This window comes from Mya arenaria, chromosome 3 (genome assembly GCF_026914265.1).
Source record: "Mya arenaria isolate MELC-2E11 chromosome 3, ASM2691426v1".
Lineage (NCBI taxonomy): Eukaryota > Metazoa > Mollusca > Bivalvia > Myida > Myidae > Mya > Mya arenaria.
Genome location: NC_069124.1, coordinates 50,233,255 through 50,253,023, shown reverse-complemented (window position 1 = coordinate 50,253,023; position 19,769 = coordinate 50,233,255). Strand labels below are relative to the sequence as shown.

Below are 19,769 nucleotides of genomic sequence, written 5' to 3'. Positions count from 1 at the left end.
CTATCCTGATATGATTAGTCTTGAATATCAAACAAATGGAGAGATTTGCTAGTCACGTGATAACCATGGACAAGCAAATGCATGAGGACTTGGATTCAATATATGATATCGTTCAACAAATAACATTATGAATAAGTTTACATTTCAACGTAAGCACACATGCGATGTCAAGGTAAACTGGTCCAATTTGAGTGAATAATCTGTGATCACTTTTAACATTCTTTTTTGTTTGAAATTCTATGCAGCCTATTGAGTGACCAGTTAAGGGTCGGCAGCGACGCAAAAGACAATTGAGGGACCAACATTTTAAATATTTTAAAAAATCAACTTCTATTTAGTTTTGATGACCAATATTTAACAAGCATGACTCATATATCCGATGGAACATAAAAAGCTGTAATTAGGAGTTGAGCATTCTTTAAGAAAGAATATTTTATCAGATTTCCAATCAAAAAGCATTTAGGTTTTTCAGGAAATGTCTACATACAAGAAGAAAATGTTTGTGAGTCAAATTTATCGGAACTGCCCAACCAACAATATCATTGGCTTTGTGTTGATCGCAGATATATATATAAATCTATATAAATCGCTATAATATAAAGATAATTTAGGGACCCAGTTTGGAAAAAATATGGGGTCACCGCATGACCAGTCATGGACCAGTGTCGTTTGCGTGATTCATGTTGCTGGCGTGATATAGATTCATCTATATTCTATGTCCATATATTCACCATCTACTAAGGGCGTTTTTGTTGATACCAAACTAGTTTCAATTTTGGTTTCAAGGGTTTCTACGGTTTGGAAACCTGTTTCGAAGGATTTGCTTGCAGTAACATATGCATAGTTTTGTGTACGGCTTCAGCAACATGGTGAAATTTCTGCATGTAGCCATTATTTTTTAATTTCTTTAAAGCAATGATACCGCAGATGGTTATTTTCCTGTTTGAACTAAATGGTTTTTCAAAACACTTGTTGAACCACATCCACCATGTTGCTTTACAAAGTAAGCTAGTTTTCGGATGAAACGAACCGTCGAAACCGCCTCCGAAGGGCATCTCGATAGCTTCAACAACCGGTTTTTCGTAAAACAAACGATAAAAACTGGTTTTCATTTTATTTGAAACAATCACAACCAATACACTGTTCATGAAACCAATATAAAACCAAAACTAGTTTATTACCAACAAAATTGCGTGAATGAGATTATATGTTACTAATGAGCTATATCCTTAGTTTGAAGAAAGATTAAGCACGCAGCACCTTAATCTATGACCAATTACCAGACATGATACTCATAAATTACGCTTAGTCAATGAAACGTTACATACACCTGCATTACGTACGTATTCAATCATTATCATCACGTTACGTAAGCTGAAGCGTTAAATTCCCACCGACGTGGTGAAATAGATCAGAACGTCTCGTGAATCGCTAACAAGGAGATAAAATTGTTTATTTAAGTTGTTGTGTTATTTCATTGCTGTTGTGGGATGGATGTTAATCAAATGGAAGGTGATTAACTATTTGTTTGTAAGTGTATTTGCAATATGGTCGTCAACTCATAGTATTTGTCAATGTTGTTATTTTCCTAATATGACAAGCTTTGGAATTATTGTTTGTTTATCAAGTTTTTGAAATATTGTTTGTAAATTGATACTTGTGTATTGTCCACGAATGGTCTAGAATTAAAATATGATGGCTTTCCCGAAAATAAAGGTATGATATTGTGGTTGGTCAAGTGATATAGTAATCTCATTGTAGGGGTTCGGGCACTTTCTTTTAGTCTATTAATTGGAACATTATTACTAGTTTCTATACCGGAATGGACTTCGTTGCATCATATCAGCTGTATTAAAAACCTTAACATGAACTACAAGCAAATAGTAAAACAAGAATGAGGGATTTCCAACAAAAGCTCTGAATCTATTTTCGTTGAATTGCTATTCTAATACTTATAAAATGTTCCTGTAATGTTACAGCAGAACAGAACAGAAGAGAATGTTTATTCAGCCTAAGCATTTATAGCTCATCGTTATTAACACAAAAATAAATACACATATTAAATATTGCATGCATGAAAGAACAAAATGAATAATTTTGCATTCTACTATTTACAATCAAGTTAATACAATACCGCGAGAAAAAGGCAAACTAAAAAATACTAATTTTAACAGCCATCATTAAATCAGAATATTGCATAAAAAGTAATAATGTAGAATTGCATTGACAAACTTCAATATAATTTGGCAATGGCAAATATATTTGCCGGCTGTAATCGAACACAAACTTGCCTTTGTTCACAGAAAATTTAGAAAAAAACAATATTCCATTGATTGTTGAAAAAGCCATTTTAATTATGAGATAAGATGGCTGACATTTTCCGTCTCATTTGACGAAACTTCCTCAACTGTTTGGCATAGGCATTAACAGACGACACATATATTCGTGATAAAATAAATTATTTCTAAAGTGCCAAGAATACCATGAACAAAACTAAAAGGATGGTGTCCGTTTTGTGATTTATTTGACATCGGGTTCATGAAAGCTGCACTCTCACAGATTGACAGTTTTGACAATATTTTTAAATCAGCTTATTTTGGTATCAAAGCCTTTAATTCAGATATGTTAGATAAGTCACAATAGAACAGATCTCAATTGTGTGGAAAACTGCAGATATCTTATTTTTTCTAAAATTAGTAACGCTTTTAACAATAAAACATAAATTTTATAACGTAAATATGAAAAAACAGCGACCTGTTATTTTGTCAGCAGTCTTATATCACTGATGTCCACACATATACGCAAAAACCCGCCTCATTCAAAGACCAAAAAAAGAAGAAAAAAAAGTTACCGAAACGGCCAATCAATGAGAGTGCAGTATTAAGGTGAAAGCAATCTGTGTTATTAATGAAAGTTAAATACGAAGTTATTATAGTATTAATAGTATATAAATATGCCTATCATTGTATATCATAGTTAAGCTGGTCCTACTATCAATTATTTTGAAAATGACAAAGTAAAACAAATTGGAGAATTATTCAAATAATGTAGGGGAGTAGGTTACGTTTCCATGAACAATATTTGATTAGAAAGCACACATTTATTTTGAATAGTTCACAAATGTCTACACACACAAATATAATACCTTGGTACATGTATAGGCATATAGGTTCTAAAATGATAAAATTTAATCAATTGACAGTCCAGTTTTAAGCACGCCAAGTTAATTATTTTAATTCAAAGCTATTAAAAACGATAAATCTAATATAAATTTATTAATTTCTTCACTCCCTTGATTGTCAGCATATTCGAAAAGTGCTCCTTGTTATTCTGGTGAGCCTACTCGAAAAATTGACTAAACTGATATGAAACCTATATAACAGACTTCTACACCTCTTCTAGTATCAGAAACTACGTTACATTAGTGGACATGTCTCATTTGTTTGTCCTTGTCACGCGTCTTCCGTTTCCTCCGACCTTTACCACCGTTACCACTATGTTTCCGTTTACCCATTTACAAAGTCATTCAAAGTCCAATTTTTATTCTCTCGTACACCCACACATATCCATTTTCTTTAAAAATACACGTTCATGAATAAAAAGCATTAGATAATTTAAAGGAGCTCGTTTACGGTTTTGGACCAAAAAATAGCTTTCCCGGTAATAAATCGGAAAACAGATATGTTATCATTATTTACTTTATGAAATCGAAATTGCAGGAAAAAAACCACAATGAAAGTAAAAATAGTATTTTGGATATCAGTAATTCAAACAGGTGAACACGTGTTAACCCTTTATACAACATATGTTAACGGTAATGTTAAGCCATAATTAAGGGAGTTACATGGACAATAATTTCCATTTATTTTTTAATATGTATTTTTCTAATTATGGGGAATAAACTGATGAAATGTAAAATTGCAAATAATGAGATTAGTATTTTATTTGTTGATTTATATTCGTTTTCATTTGCCATTTATTTCAACTGATATATAACAACACTGTTTTACCATTTTCTTTGATATAAAACTATACGTAAAGCTAGTACATTTGCTAAACTAATCCTGTAGCGGCTCTTGTACTGAACCTATTCCATACATAGAGTCTACTTTTGTTATGCATCCAACACATCCAATCAAGGCCCCTCTATCGTCTACTCTTCTTATATTCTGCATCCAACAAATCCGAGAACGGCCCATCTATTGTCGACTGATCTTATGTTATGCATCCAACATATCCGCTTAAGGCTCTTCCATTTTCGGCACTTCATTTGTTATGCATCCAACAAATCCAAGAAAGCCAGTCTGTTGTCGACTTTTCTTATATTATGCATTCAACAAATCCAATAAAGGCCCTTTTATTTTCGACTCCTCATTTGTGATGAATCCAACAAATCCGATTATTGCCCTTCTTTTGTCAGCTCTCAAATTGTTATGCATCCAAAAAATCCAATAAAGGCCCTTCTATTTTTGACTCCTCATTTGTTATGAAATCAAATCCGATAAAACCCCTTTTATTTCCGACTCTTCATTTGTTATGAAACCAAAAAAAATCCGATAAAAGCCCTTCTTTTGTCGACTGTCCAATTGTTATGCATCCAACAAATCCAATAAAGGCCCTTCTATTTTCGACTATTCATTTGTTGTGAATCCAACAAATCCAATAAAGGCCCCTCTATTTCCGACTCTTCTTTGTTATGCATCCATCAAATCCGATTAAGGCCCTTTTATTGTCGGCTCTCAAATAGAGGCCCATCTATCGTCGACTTTCCAATTGTTATGCATCCAACAAATCCAATTAAGGCCCTTTTATTGTCGACTCTCAAATTGTTATGCATCCAACAAATCCAAATTAGGCCCTTCTATCGTCGACTTTCCAATTGTTATGCATTCAACAAATCCAATTAAGGCCCTTTTATTGTCGACTCTCAAATTGTTATGCATCCAACAAATCAAAAAGAGGCCCTTCTATTGTTGACTTTCCAATTGTTATGCATCCAACAAATCAAAAAGAGGCCCTTCTATTGTCGACTTTCCAATTGTTATGCATTCAACAAATCCAATTAAGGCCCTTTTATTGTCGACTCTCAAATTGTTATGCATCCAACAAATCCAAATTAGGCCCTTCTATCGTCGACTTTCCAATTGTTATGCATCCAACAAATCCAATTAAGGCCCTTTTATTGTCGACTCTCAAATTGTTATGTATCCAACAAATCCAAATTAGGCCCTTCTATCGTCGACTTTCCAATTGTTATGCATTCAACAAATCCAATTAAGGCCCTTTTATTGTCGACTCTCAAATTGTTATGCATCCAACAAATCCAATAGAGGCCCTTCTATTGTCGACTTTCCAATTGTTATGCATTCAACAAATCCAAGTTATGCCCTTCTCTTGCGACTTTCCAATTGTTATGCATCCAACAAATCCAAATTAGGCCCTTCTATCGTCGACTTGCCAATTGTTATGCATCCAACAAATCCAATAGAAGCCCTTCCATTGTCGACTTACCAATTGGTATGAATCCAACAAATCCAATAAATGCCCATTTATTGTCGACACTCCAATTGTTATGCATCCAACAAACCCAATAAACGTCCTTCTTTTGTCGACTCCCCAATTGTTATGCATCCAACAAATCCAAAGTATGCCCTTCTGTCGTCGACTTGCCAATTGTTATGCATCCAACAAATCCAATAGAGGACCTTCTATTGTCGACTCACCAATTGGTTTGCATCCAAAAAATTCAATAAAGGCCCCTCTATTGTCGACTTTCGAGTGAATATGCATCCAACAAACCCAATAAAGGCTCTTCTATTGGCGACCCTTCAATGGTTATGCATCCAAAAAATCCAATGAAGGCCCTTCTATTGTCGACTCTCCAATTGTTATGCATCCAATAAATCCAATTGAGGCCCTTACATTGTCGACTCTCAAATTGTTATGCATCCAACAAATCAAAAAGATGCCCTTCTATTGTCGACTCTCCAATTGTAAGGCATCCAACAAATCCAATCAAGGCCCTTCTATTGTCGACTCTCCAATTGTTAAGCAACCTACACATCCAATTTAGGCCCTTCTATTGTCGACTCTCCAATTGTTATGCATCCTACATATCCAATTAAGGCCCTTCTATTGTCGATTCTTCAATTGTTCAGCATCCTACATATCCAATTAAGGCTCTTCTATTGTCGAATCTTCAATTGTTAAGCAACCTACATATCCAATTAAGGCCCTTCTATTGTCGACTCTCCAATTGTTATACAACCAATAAATCCAATGAAGGCCCTTCTATAGTCGACTCTTCAATTGTTATGCATCCAACAAATCCAATTAAGGCCCTTATATTGTCGACTCTCAAATTGTTATGCATCCAACAAATCCAATTAAGGCCCTTCTATTATCGATTGTTCTTTTCCACATCCTATAAATCTGATAAAGGCCCTTCTACTTCTATTGTCGACTGTTCTTATGTTTTAAATCCAACAAATCTGATAAAGGCCCTTCTGTTATTGACTCTTGTATGTTTGTCCTGTATCTAAAAAAATGATAGTGGCTCTTCAGTCCGTAACAAAGAAAATAATAGCCCTTTTATGGTTCCTTTGGCCCCAGCCTTTGCTTTTTAATAAGATAGTTATTATACGACCCTCTCAACTTAGATACATGCAAAATTGTTTTGGTTTTATCGTTAAATCCACAATATTTTCTATTTGTTCGTTCATTGTTTTATTAACATATTGTAAAGACACTCTTGGCATTAAGAAGAATTAAAAAAAATGGTTCATTATGCAATGGTATTAAGTGGTTTCCATATAAAATTTTAGGTTTAATCCTTTACTTTAATACTCCTTAACTTGAAAACAATATTGAGATTCAGAATCTGCCAATGCTATAAAAAAAACAGACGCATTATTAAAATGACATAAACATATGTATTAAATGGGTTCCTTTGTAAAGACATTTAAACCAGTAGTGCATAAAGCTTAACAGAAAATATGTTAATTTGCAATACTTTTTTCCCCTGAATATTGCTTTAAAAGATAAAATTACTTATTGAGAGATATTTGTTATAAATTAATACGATAACGTTTAACATGTAATGAATTCTCACAAAAAATACAAAAATTCCCACTTATGGTTTTAAAAATCAGAAAAAAAATCCCCTAAATTATATATTGGCAATGCATTTCTGTATACACATTTTCCTGCTCCAACTACAGATTAATCAGACTATATCAAGGTTTTCTGTGGAATAGAGATTAAACTCGTGGATGTTCATCCTTAATTAAATGATTAAGGTTGCTGATTATATGAACAACAAAGCTAAACTCGCATATATTTACTTGAATACTCGCGTTTTAGATTTGCCTAAATGTATATAACAGTCTGTTTGAGTTTAACACTCCGAATTCATATCTTATTAAAGCTGTTTTTGGTTTCATTCTTTCATGAGTTGTCAAAACAATGGTTTAAATTAGAATAAACTGACAAAATAGATTAGTTGTTGTCAATTAGTATCATGAGTCATCAAGAGCGTTCAAAACCAAAGCACTGACAGTGCTGTTAGATCAGTCTTATACAGCAGGAAAAACAACAACGTATCAATTTGAGCGTTAATCTATTTTAATTTTCTATCATAATTATACGCATTACCGATGGATTGTTTATAATTTCAGGTATAAAAGACGGTACGTGAGCAGTAGTTGGAACAAATATTTTGACACCTATTCACCGTGAACATGACATATGTGTATCTTATCCTCGGTGTAGCATCTCTCTGCTATGCACTACCATATGGTTCACTCAAAGGAGGTAAATGGTCTTTTATTTACGCTTTTAACTTGTTTCCTACCATAAACCATGAAAATTAACATCTCATATATAAGGCCATTCTGATTGATTCAAATGGTATTTTTTTTAAATGTCTTTGTTTTTATTTTTTGGAGGTAAACTATACATTGCAAAAAAGAGACTCTAGACAAGTACACTTTTGATAGGCCAAAAAAGAACACTTCTTTAACATTCCATCTAGTAAAAGCAATCAAAGTAAATGTGAATTTAAAGTTTTGTGTCCTGGCACAATATTTATCTCAGGTTTTACGATAAGTATCTCTTCTCCTTAAAGTCTCCCTCTCCCTAATTTGACTGGTGGGAGAAGTGACTTCCACCCCAAAAATCAGCCCTGAGAGAGCCCTGTTGACAACAACCCGAGATGGTAAAGAAAGTGTCTGAAGTGAAAATGAACAAGACAGAAGAATTAAGAGTATTCTGTAGGGATATTACTACAATGGGTGCATGAACATGCATGTACTTTGATAAGGTACATGGTCGTTTTACAACAATACAAAGCTAATATTGTGCGCATTGTTTTCCCATTTATGAAAACACCATGCCCCTATTTTGGCCCACCCTGCCCTTTTTTGGCCCACCCTGCCCTTTTTAATTCCTGGCTAAAACACCAATGAAATGAAGGTAATATGCATGCCAATGGTTAAAAAAGTATAAATTTATAGTGTCATCTTCTACACTTATCATTAACTCATAACCAATGTTTCTCATCCCACAGAAGAGTGTACTCTGGAGCCTTCTGAGCTTGGTCCCTCATGGTACAAGGTTCCTCAACCACTGGAACCCACTCCCCTTCCAGATTTGAATGCCACCCCGTCCTATATGCACATGCCATGTGCTCCAACCACCTTCTTTGAGATCACCATATGTGGCTGTACGAACCTGGTGGCGCTTATACACACCTCTCTGAGTAAGTAGGCCATATGTGGTTGTTCCAACCAGAACCTGGTGCCACTCATACAAATCTCGCTGAGTAAGCAAGCCATACGTAACTGTACAATGTTTGTGGCGCACATGCAAATCTTTCTGAGTAAATAAGCCATATTCGGCTGTACCAATCTGGTGGTTCATACATACCGCACTCAGTTAGTAAGCTATATGTGGCTGTACCAACACGTTGGGGGCTAATACATACCTTTCTGAGTAAATAAGCCACATGGTGATGTACCAACCTCATGTGGCTCTCATGCATACCCTAAATATAAGTTATCCATATGAAAGCTACTTCAAAAATGACTTCGTTGAAATTGGTTGTGAAATTGTGTGCACTGACGTTAAATTGGGAAGTGAGAGCAGGCTATTTTTCCAAAACTGTGAAAGCAATCAAACTGTTACTTCACTGTTTAAAATAGTTAACTATCATTTTTATGTCACTGAACATTTTAAATAAATTGCCAGAAAACATAAAAGTGATTAAAATGCTTATTATTATATAAATATTACCAGGTAATGCAGTAGACGCCTCCAACTCGAAGATCTGCCGCCTACTCATTTAATTCAAAACTTATTAAAAAGTATGCGTAATTATGTTTTATAATATGGCCACGCGTTACGTGCAATGTCAGACTTTTAATACGCTTATTGTAGTGTATGTTACCCATTAATGGTCTCTGCGTATTATAAATGTATGTAATTTTGTTAAAATACATTTTGGAGGGGAGAAATTTCGGTAGCACAAACAACACAGAAAGTATGGAACATCAGTTTCGAATGCCATTGGTCGTTGGCAGTAATGAAAGGTGGAGCACCATAGCAACAGTCTTAGCGGTATTTTGTTTTCAAAATTCATTGAGACATATTTAATTTATTTTAGATAAAAGAAAGGAGGCTCAATCTGATGAGGAGAGAAAGTCTCGTATTCGACAAGGTGACCTCGTGAAGGCAATAAGTAAGTCGTCTGAACCTTATTTGAGAGTTGCTTATATATTAGCGGATTGTACAGAACCTTGTTAAACTGATTTCACACTAACTGCTCAAGCCAATCGTATATTTGAATTACGTTCGCAAAAACGTGACAATCGAAACTCCTGAAAGTGTTGAAAACTGACTGTCCGAACCTGCTATTTGGTGCGGTAAAAACTCACCGTCTCTTCGATGTAATTTTGCATTGAGATGGTGCTTTTTAGCGAATAAACGAGATCGTTTCTCTAAGTTTATTTGCAAATACTATTTAAGTGTCAAGTATGTTAACTATTAATGTGAATGTTCATTTTACAGACCTTGCTGAACGTAATTTAAAACGTGTAGCACACAAGTGTAGGTATAACACACCTGGTATACACGGTATCATTATGCTGTGCATTATGCTTCTGTTCCTTCTGCAGAATAAATCTCTGGTCGCCTTTTGCTTACGTTGCAACCACTTCTTAAAATTATAGAAGCACAATTATTTCAGAGTAAATTAGCAGCTTTTGTTCTTTAATATATAATAATATTGATGCACCAAGTTAACCTCCACGGGATTGTGAATAACAAAGCTTGTTCATTATTATATGTTAACTGTAAAAAAATCGTTATAATCTATCTTCTTTTGCATTCCCTTCATTTTCTAATGATTTATTGGTTGTATGTACTACACAACATGATAAGAACTGAGTGCATGCTATAGTAGAATATATATAATAACTATGTAAGTAATATAATAGGGCTGACTGATTATTTTGTCTTTTTTATTTAGATACCGAGGAGAGCAAACCGGGAAGCATCCTGCTCAACACCCGTACAGGGGAAGGTAATCCAATTAGCAGTTCTTTGAAACATTTTTTTTTTATTTCACGGCATCATGCCACTTGAGTCTCTGTATTATCCCGTTAATATACGATTATGATCCCTTTATTATATCTTTATTATACCCCCCAAAACAAAGTTTTGGGGGGGGGGGGGGTTATACTGGAATCGGGTTGTCCGTCTGTCTGTCTGTCCGTCTGTCCGTCCGTTTTTTTTTTTGTCCGGGATTCATCTTTGTCGTTATTGAACAAATCTTTTTCAAACTTTCAGATATTAATGGCCATGATGTAAACTTGCGCCTCTGTGAAATTGGTACGGGTCACATGACCCTGACCAGAGTTATCTCCCCTTGATGTGTTAAAGTAGGCAAAATAAGCCCTGTCCGGGATTGATCTTTGTAATTATTCAACAAATCTTTATCAAACTTTCAGAAATTAATGGCCATGTTGTAAACTTTCGCCTCTGTGAATTTGGTACAGGTCACATGACCCTGACTGGAGTTATCTCCCCTTGATGTGTTAAAGTAGGCAAAATAAGCCCTGTCCGGGATTCATCTTTGTTATTATTCAACAAATCTTTATCAAACTTTCAGAAATTAATGGCCATGTTGTAAACTTTCGCCTCTGTGAATTTGGTACAGGTCACATGACCCTGACTGGAGTTATCTCCCCTTGTAGGCAAAATTAGCTTTGTCCGGCCTAACTCCAGGGCAAACAACCTAGACATGGAGGGGGGGGGTATTCGTTAGCCTATGGCTTACAGTTCTAGTTACCTCTTGATTTTATTATCGCTTTATTATCTCTATGTTATCCTTTTATTATACCTTTGTTATGTTTTTATTATCCCTTTAGTTTATTATCCTTTCATCATCTCTTTGGTTTATTATGGCTTTATTATCCGTTATTGTTTTATCCCTTTATTGTTTTATCTATCCCTTTATTGCTGTATCCCTTTATTGTTTTATCTATCCCTTTATTGTGTTATCCCTTTATTGTTTTATCTATCCCTTTATTGTTTTATCTATCCCTTTATTGTTTTATATATCCCTTTATTGTTTTATCCCTTTATTGTTTTATCTATCCCTTTATTGTTTTATCCCTTTATTGTTTTATCTATCCCTTTATTGTTTTATCCCTTTATTGTTTTATCCCTTTATTTTATCATCCCTTTATTATGTCTTTGGAATATTTTCCCGTTATTATCTCTTTATTATCCCTTTATTTTATTATCCCCTTTCATCTTTTTAATCTAGAAAATATTTATGATCTCTTTATTATCACTTTATTTTAATATCCCTATATTAGAAGTTAAATCAATACAGGAAATACAAGGAACAAGACTCTTGGCAAAAGACACTTCAGTAGCGTGTATATAATTTTAAAAAGTGGTTTGACACAGAAAAGGACAGGAAAAACAGGGTAGACAAAAATCTCAACTAAAATAACTCTTTGAAATGCACGAGCTTCAAGAAACTCTTCATTAAACTCTTCTGTGCATTATTCAGTCTATCTTTTATAGTTACGAAGTGCCCATTCCGGGCCTCACGACGTGGTCACCAATGGTATCTGGTCCGAGTACCAGGCGAGTTCTGGAGACCAATGAGGTGCGCCGCGGGAACATACTTCAGCAAACACAAGTGCACATGTGGTCACAGGCTTAGTAATATTTTCAAACATTTCAATTTTTAGGATAATAAATTGCATTTTCAGCCCTATTAGAACATTCTTTTTCGTGCTGATTCGCGTGATTAATTTCCGCATTCTCACAGTTTTTGTATACCATTTATCATAATTTAAACGGGGAATGTAAGTAAGCTGATAGAAATAGCGAATGTTTGCTTTAATGTGTCTATGATTACGTATGAACCAACCAAGAACATTGTTGCTGCGTTTTTGTCATTATTGCAACCGATAAGCTACTACAAAGCAATGTTATATAGGCGTTGTTTTAAATGTTTTAAGCAATTAATTTCCCGAATGATTACATAATAAATTAATTATGACTCACCGAGTTAAATTTAACACTCAAACGTATCCAGCACACTCAATTCTGCATCGTCACATGCATTAGCCATTCGTTGAATATGCAATACATCTGCGGTATTCATAAAACATCTTAATTTATTTCCTAACTAAAGTCATTGTCTTAACCTAATTATTTCACTTATCAATTGATATAATCGCTTCATAATATCTGAACATCTTAACACTGACTTGATTAAAATGCATACTTTTATGTAAAAACACTTTTATTTACTTTTCTTTTAATAAGACTACGAAGATTTTAGGATATTTACTTAAATTAAGAAATGACTTGAGATGTTTTATGAATATCGCCCTAGTACAGTACGTTAGGTGACTTATAGCTAATTCAGCTTTACTTTTCTAATACAGTGGGAAACCAAGTACCGTCGACAGTCGATCAAGACAATATTGTTATCATTGAAGAAGACTTCGACCGCTTTGCAAGTGGCAGCGTACGTAGAATTTTGATAAAGGATTTTTCCTTGGCTTTGTAAAACAATTTTGAGGGTTGTAAAATAGATTGCATTCATCGGACATTCTTAACTGAACAACATTTCCTGTGATAGTTTCTGACCACGTGGACGAAATAGTATGAAAACTTAGAGACCAGTCATGGCTTTAAATATATAAACTATCCCCACCAATTGTTGCATGTGCGAGCAAAATCCCCCCTCCCCATATGATATTTCCCATTTAATAAAAAGAAATCGAAAGGTTTAGCAATTTAGTATTAAAACAATACCACATAAAAACACTGTTGCCTTTTTCAGGATAACACAATAAGCCAGAGTTTAGGAATAAGTTTGAGGGATGTAGACTTTGGTTTGAATAAAAAAGAAGCAAATGATATTCCATTCTGGAGAAGAGAAAGTCGCGATCAAGGACAGTCTAACCGTCGCAATGATATAGTCAAGAATATACGAGCTGATGTAAATGTCAATATACAGAAACATGATAAAATGATTGTTGACAGAGTAAATTTAGGCACAGACACAATTTCGGAGAGTCATGCGCAGTTGCTTCTTAAGCGTAACAAAGGTCGAATTTCTGTGATATCTAAGAAAAAGAAATCTAGGACTTTACAACTTGACAAGATAGTGGACCAAAGGCAACAACTCACAAATTCGTTTTTGAAGCCCGAAGAACGCACTGTACAACATACTTGGAATACGGAAAGGCCCGACCACTCAAATATAAGTAAGACAATATTTTTTGCACCAATGAAGCCTTTAGAAAAATCTAATACCAAACCCAAGTCAAGTCTACAATCGAAGAAAACATCAGTTGCAATAGAGGTAAAGACGGACACAGTGATCGGCAATGTGCATGAAGTTAACAACGGAATTCCAAAAGGAAAAGCCACAGATCTTGCGGATTTAAACGAATTAACAAATGTTTTGTCTGACGTTGACAATAAAATAACTGCTAAAGAAAAGCTTGAACTTGTTTCAAATGGCAACACGAATAAAACAAGTGTTGTAAAAGATGGTGCTCAGCAGGACAAGACGTTGTTTCAAAACGAAGTTGGTACGTATATTAAATTGACAAACATGATCATTAGATCAGCATGAAAAAATAGATCTAATGAGACATTTCATTTATAATCATTAGGTCAATAAAAACTTTGTGTTGTACGTATTTTTTGTTCAGTGTGTTTTATACCCTAGCCTTAGGCCTTCAAACAGGGCTTTTGGTTATTTACGTTTACTGCTGTGCACGTCCCTTTAGTTTTCATTGTATTATCAATGATACCTAAACAACTTACTTTGACAACGTTATGCTCATCAAAAAAAATCGTGTTAACTCTAAGATTTACAAACATACATTTTGTGTTTTTGTTTGATTTCAATTATGTCTGTTTTACATTTACATTTAAATCACAATTCCAGAATGCCGCAAAAAGCCTTTGCGGGAACTTGGTGGCCAATATTTCCTGATCCCGATAGAAAACATTGGTTACGTTCCGTACGCCTGCTATGGCGACCAAGTGTATGACCATTTCCTTTGTGCCTGCAGGCAGGCGTTTGAGGGTAAGATCGGTCGTATTTCACAGTTATTCAGCCCTTCCTCCTGACGAAAACGCCAGGAGGGGCTATATTTTGTTTATTTTCTTGTGATACACTGTAGTTGTCACTAATGGTGAATAAGCTAGGCTATATCTTGTTATTTCCTTGTGATACACTGTAGTTGTCACTAATGGTACCTAAGCTAGGCTATGTCTTGTTATTTCCTTTTGCTAAACTGTAGTTGTTTACTAATGGTGCCTAAGCTAGGCTATATCTTGTTATTTCCTTGTGATATACTGTAGTTGTCACTAATGGTGCCTAAGCTAGGCTATATCTTGATCATTTATTGTGGTATCTTGAAGATAACATAAATGTTACAATCGTGTGTTTTTATGAAAAAGTAACAGTAACAATTTAATCTTACCATTTTAAATAACTCACTTATTTGACAAATGAAAATAAAAACTGAAAGAAACGTATATTAACAAATCGGAAACATTACGAGTCACAGTGTGTGTATACCACGTGATAAATGACGTCATAAATGCTACGTCGGAAGGCAATATTTAGCTTCGATTGAATACTTAAAACAATGATAACTTTCTATTTTCTTTACCATTTGAAATGAAACATAGCGCAGTCTATGCCGCTTACGGAGCCCTGCCTTCGGTCTTTTACCAAATTTTGATTGAGAGTTTAGTTTCTTATAACACTTCGACAAACCTTTTCACAATACGGCCGTCTGACGGAGCACTGTCAAAACATTGTTTTGGAAACAGGTTTGTCGAAGTGTTTGATGAAACTAATCACCTTATCAAACTCCGGTTATAAATTAAAGGTGGGACTCTTTAAGCGACATAGATTGGCATTTGTTTCATTTAAAATGATGCAATAAGCGAAAAGTTAACTTTGATTTAAGTCTTTATTTTAAGCAAAACATTGCCTTCCGACGTAGCATATATGAGCCGGATCGCACGATTTGGGGCCTTCGGACATAATTATTACAAATAAAATAATCATTAATAAAAAATGCCAAAAATAATGTTTTTTTCTATGTAAATCAATTTCTTCCATACTTCCTTCTTCTTAAGGTTTGTCATTGGTGCATCATTTTCTCGACAATTTATGACCATTGGTTTACTCATGTTTCCATGGCAACCATGGATTTCGTCCCGACATATTTTGACTGGATTAATATTCTGTGTTTGAAACGGCCAAATGTATTAAAAATACAAAAATGATTCATTATTTTTATCTTAATTTATGTTTCTTAAAGATTATGTGAAAAAAGTTTAAATTATAAGTTAGTTGTAATATTGATACGTTAATTTTGCACGTCATTTGAATAATGTGCTTTCATACCAACGTCATTTGAATGACGTCAAATTTAGTATTCAAAATGAGCAATACATGGTCTTACTTGTAAACATGTATCTTAAGCAATTTAAGTTTTGTTATCATAAAATTTTCAGAATGTCTTTCTGAAATATCATTTCATTTAAATACCTTAAAACATTGTTATATTAAATATATGTTCGAAGGCCCAAAATCGCGTGACGCGGCTCATATGACTTAATTTATCACGTGGTATACACACACTGGTCATGTACACATGCTATATTGCCTCATGCAATTTACATGTATCGCATTATGTTGTTGTTTTTTTCTTTCAGGAGAGGCAAGATATAATGAGGCATTGTTTCCGCTAGAAGGTGAGGATATATGTTTTTAATTAAAATCAAATACTAGAATTCGTTTAGTACAGAACATATCATAACAGAACAGACAGTTTATCAAGTCTTATAAAAAAATGCTACAGTATACGGTCTAAACCATGTGTATATATGCATAAATATAGTATTGTCACTTGTCTAAACATCAGTATTGTTTTTAGTAATTCAGGTATCTTCAAGTTTGTTTTCTGTTTGTACAGAAACCCTTTGTTTAACAAAGTACAATTGTAAACATTTAGTACTAGATAATCGTTCATATGCAAAAGTGGTTTTAAAACTCTATACATATGATAAAGAACATAACTTTTTCTTAGATTAACAAACCATTCTCGTTTAAATGTTTATTTCATTTTTCTCTTAAGGTCGTTTACAAAAGCATTAACGTGTAAAGTATTGGCGTTATAAATAAATACGCCTTTGGTATATTTTTTGCTACTTGTCTCATCCTTGTAGTTTCGATGTTATGTTTTAAGTTCTCGTTTAACAACAATGACTGATTTGTTCTGATAAGTGATATTTTTCCAATTTGTTTCAGAGTGCTATAAAAGAAAAATATTCGAACTGGGGCCAAAGTACTTTGAAGGTCACGTGATGGGTTTTGGATTTCTTCCTATTGCTTGTCATGGAAACCTGCAGTTTGATGAAAGAAAATGTACTTGTGTGTAAGATGATCTCACCCTAGGGGTGGCTACAAATATTTTCTAAATTCACTCACCTCTACATTATTGTTTGCAGTGTGCATGGAATTCATAGAAACATTCGATTTTCGTTATATGAATGACGAGTTTAGGGTGTATTCCTACTGCCTATTTGATGTCTTATGACTTGACTCACCGCACCCTCTTGCAGTCTAAAGGGGTTTTAAAGTCCTGAAGGGTGGCAGGATATACCCTTATCTGAAAATGAGGAATGAAGCCAAATATAATAATTTTGCCTTAAGGCGTGGTTACGTACGAAGGATGAATGAAATCTGAACTCAGAGTCTCGACTATCGTTATATCAGATGATAATCGGAGCCGAATGTAAATTCGTTCGCTTGAAAGTGTTAAACTTACAGTACTCGGATGCGAAACAGTGGCTCCAGCTCTTTTAGGAGCTGTGTATAAAGAGGAGCCAATGACACTTCCGAGCTAGAGCAAAAGAACGGATATCATCGTAAAACGTAAGTATGACTCGTTATTTTATCTAATATCACAATTATGAGGGCTTATTTGAGTAATTGGGGAATGCAGTACCATATAAATATGTTTAATCTACACACGTATTTGGGTTATTTTGTAAACATATTGTTTATGGAGTTATAAAACCGATTCTCCCATCAAACACATCAATGTTTACAAACGAAAGTAGAACATTTTCACCAATTTTCAGCTGAATTTCACTCAAGAAGCTTACATTTAAGATAAAGCCAGTATTATCGAGTACTTTTATTTTGTCGGGAATAAAAATGACCGCCTGATTACCGGAATTAGCATGTTTATACTCCTTTTCTGGGTTGAGCTGGAGCCAATGCCAGGGAGCTGGAGCCAAAGCGTGGAGGCTGAGCCAATACGCTGTATGATAATGCCTGCTTTGATGAGAAATGTCGGCAAATTCCGCACGCTAAATTCTTTATTAATAACGATTATTCCATAAAATGTGTGTTATCGGTCCACTATCGTGGTGTGTTAAAACGCAATTACCCGGGCGTTATCGGTAAAAAAAACGTGCATTATTCAGTAAATTCACGTGCCGTTAATTCCCGGCTTTTTTGTTTAACATAAGCTCTATCAGGACCCGCATCATAACAATGGAGACTGAGCGACCTTGTTTCTTACCGAAAGTGGGTCAACGATGCAAATATTGCACTAAAACATATTTCAGCATATATAGCTGTATACAAACATTAAAGAAATGAAATAAACCACATATAACTTACATATTTCCTTCTGAAATATCTTTTCCTGGCAAGCTGATGTGTGTTTACTAGATAGTACTTTCTGCAGTTGTTTTGATTTTTTGTTTGCTCTAAAAGCACTAAATTAAGTCTAAAACGTTTAACTCTTCCCAACTCTAGTCATTTCTGTTAATTTTATTCAGAACAAACGACTTATATGGACATGATTCCATTACTTCGTATGCAATGAACAAAGAGTTTTCATATATATTTTTCTCTGTTAGATGTTGAAGATGCTGAACATTTTGTCCAGAACATTTTAACAATTTTTCCCGGTTTAAATTAGTTGCCAAAAGATATAAATGTTAAAGTAGGAATAAATCGGTAATTATTCGATAACCCGCTAGGTATTGTGTGTAAATAATCTAGGAAATCGAGTAAATTACTAAAAAAAAACACTTTCCAATCGACTGAACACTAAAAAAAATGGCGTTGAAACAAAGATGAAACTGTCGAGTTTTTTGCAGCCCTATTCGAGCTTAATGTGAAACTTTTTCAGTGACATCACTCGTGACGTCACACAAGTACATGTTATTGAGGTTATTTTGAACTAACTGTTTCTGTATTTTCGTGACATTAAACAGCTTTTCAACAAAAAAGTTATTCATGGTGTGTAATTTTATGCAATAATGGTTAATACACCTTTTTGCGGTTGTTACCATCTGCAAAGGCCCTTCAAATGGTTTACATCGCGCTACTCGTCGGGCTGTAAACCATTTTGCGGGCCTTTGCAGATGGTAACGACCTCAAAAAGGTGTAATTACCCTATATTAATTAATAAAAAAAATGTTAATATGTTATCCTAATAATAAAGCAAACCTGTGTTGTGTTATATTATGACAAAAAAAAACAAAACAAAAACGGTTTATCTGTGAGAGTGCAGCTTTAATATCGTGTGCTTACTTATGCTGTATAGACACTGCTGCAGGTCCAGGAAACAATGAATTAGTGTAAGAATTCACACTAGTTTTCTCTTAATCTAAGCCAAGCTCGCGTTTAATGTCGATAAAAAGGGTACCTCATTTTTTATATATAGGAAATATAAATCAAATGTACAGAAAAATAAGAAAATTAACACTTACACGTATTCAATCCGATTGATACACTAGCGGTCAGTTGATTATCAGATAAATTGCATAAAATAATCATAAATAATTATATATTTAAAAAAAATACAACACTATCTTAATACTAGTTATAAATAAAAAAAACTGCAACTATTCCAAATATGACCAGTTGAATGCATTATTATACTGCGTATTAGCTCAGCCTCCACGCTTTGGCTCCAGCTCCCAGGCATTGGCTCCAGCTCAACCCAAAAAAATGAGTATAAACATGCTTATTCTGGTAATCAGGCGGTCATTTTTATTCCCGACAAAATAAAAGCACTCGATAATACTGGCTTTATCTTAAATGTAAGCTTCTTGAGTGAAATTCAGCTGAAAATTGGTGAAAATGTTCTACTTTTGTTTGTAAACATTGATGTGTTTGATGG

General features: G+C 34.3%; 1 protein-coding gene across 4 annotated transcripts; it reads left to right on the top strand.

Annotated features, from left to right (window-relative positions):
* The first annotated feature begins 1,367 nt into the window (after positions 1-1,367).
* Positions 1,368-17,464, top strand: LOC128226583 (uncharacterized). 4 transcript variants are annotated; one of them, XM_052936533.1, is made up of 12 exons: positions 1,368-1,512; positions 7,677-7,812; positions 8,567-8,758; positions 9,662-9,736; positions 10,066-10,104; positions 10,526-10,579; positions 12,094-12,222; positions 12,969-13,051; positions 13,370-14,126; positions 14,489-14,629; positions 16,279-16,317; positions 16,874-17,464. In XM_052936533.1, the coding sequence occupies exons 2-12, from the start codon at positions 7,740-7,742 to the stop codon at positions 17,002-17,004; spliced, it is 1,713 nt and encodes a 570-aa protein (XP_052792493.1). In that variant the 5' UTR covers positions 1,368-1,512; positions 7,677-7,739; the 3' UTR covers positions 17,005-17,464. The 4 variants fall into 4 exon arrangements, with proteins under 4 accessions (XP_052792493.1, XP_052792491.1, XP_052792494.1 ...); XM_052936531.1 differs by having other exon boundaries at positions 12,094-12,234; XM_052936532.1 differs by having other exon boundaries at positions 1,378-1,530; positions 12,094-12,234.
* Positions 17,465-19,769: the final 2,305 nt, after the last annotated feature.

Excerpts from the sequence above, each read along its gene's own strand:
- LOC128226583 (XM_052936531.1), top strand. The coding sequence starts at position 7,740 with ATGACATATGTGTATCTTATCCTCGGTGTAGCATCTCTCTGCTATGCA. Across the intron at positions 12,235-12,968 it reads CACATGTGGTCACAGGCTTA|TGGGAAACCAAGTACCGTCG; the intron begins GTAATATTTTCA and ends TTTCTAATACAG. Across the intron at positions 16,318-16,873 it reads GGCATTGTTTCCGCTAGAAG|AGTGCTATAAAAGAAAAATA; the intron begins GTGAGGATATAT and ends AATTTGTTTCAG.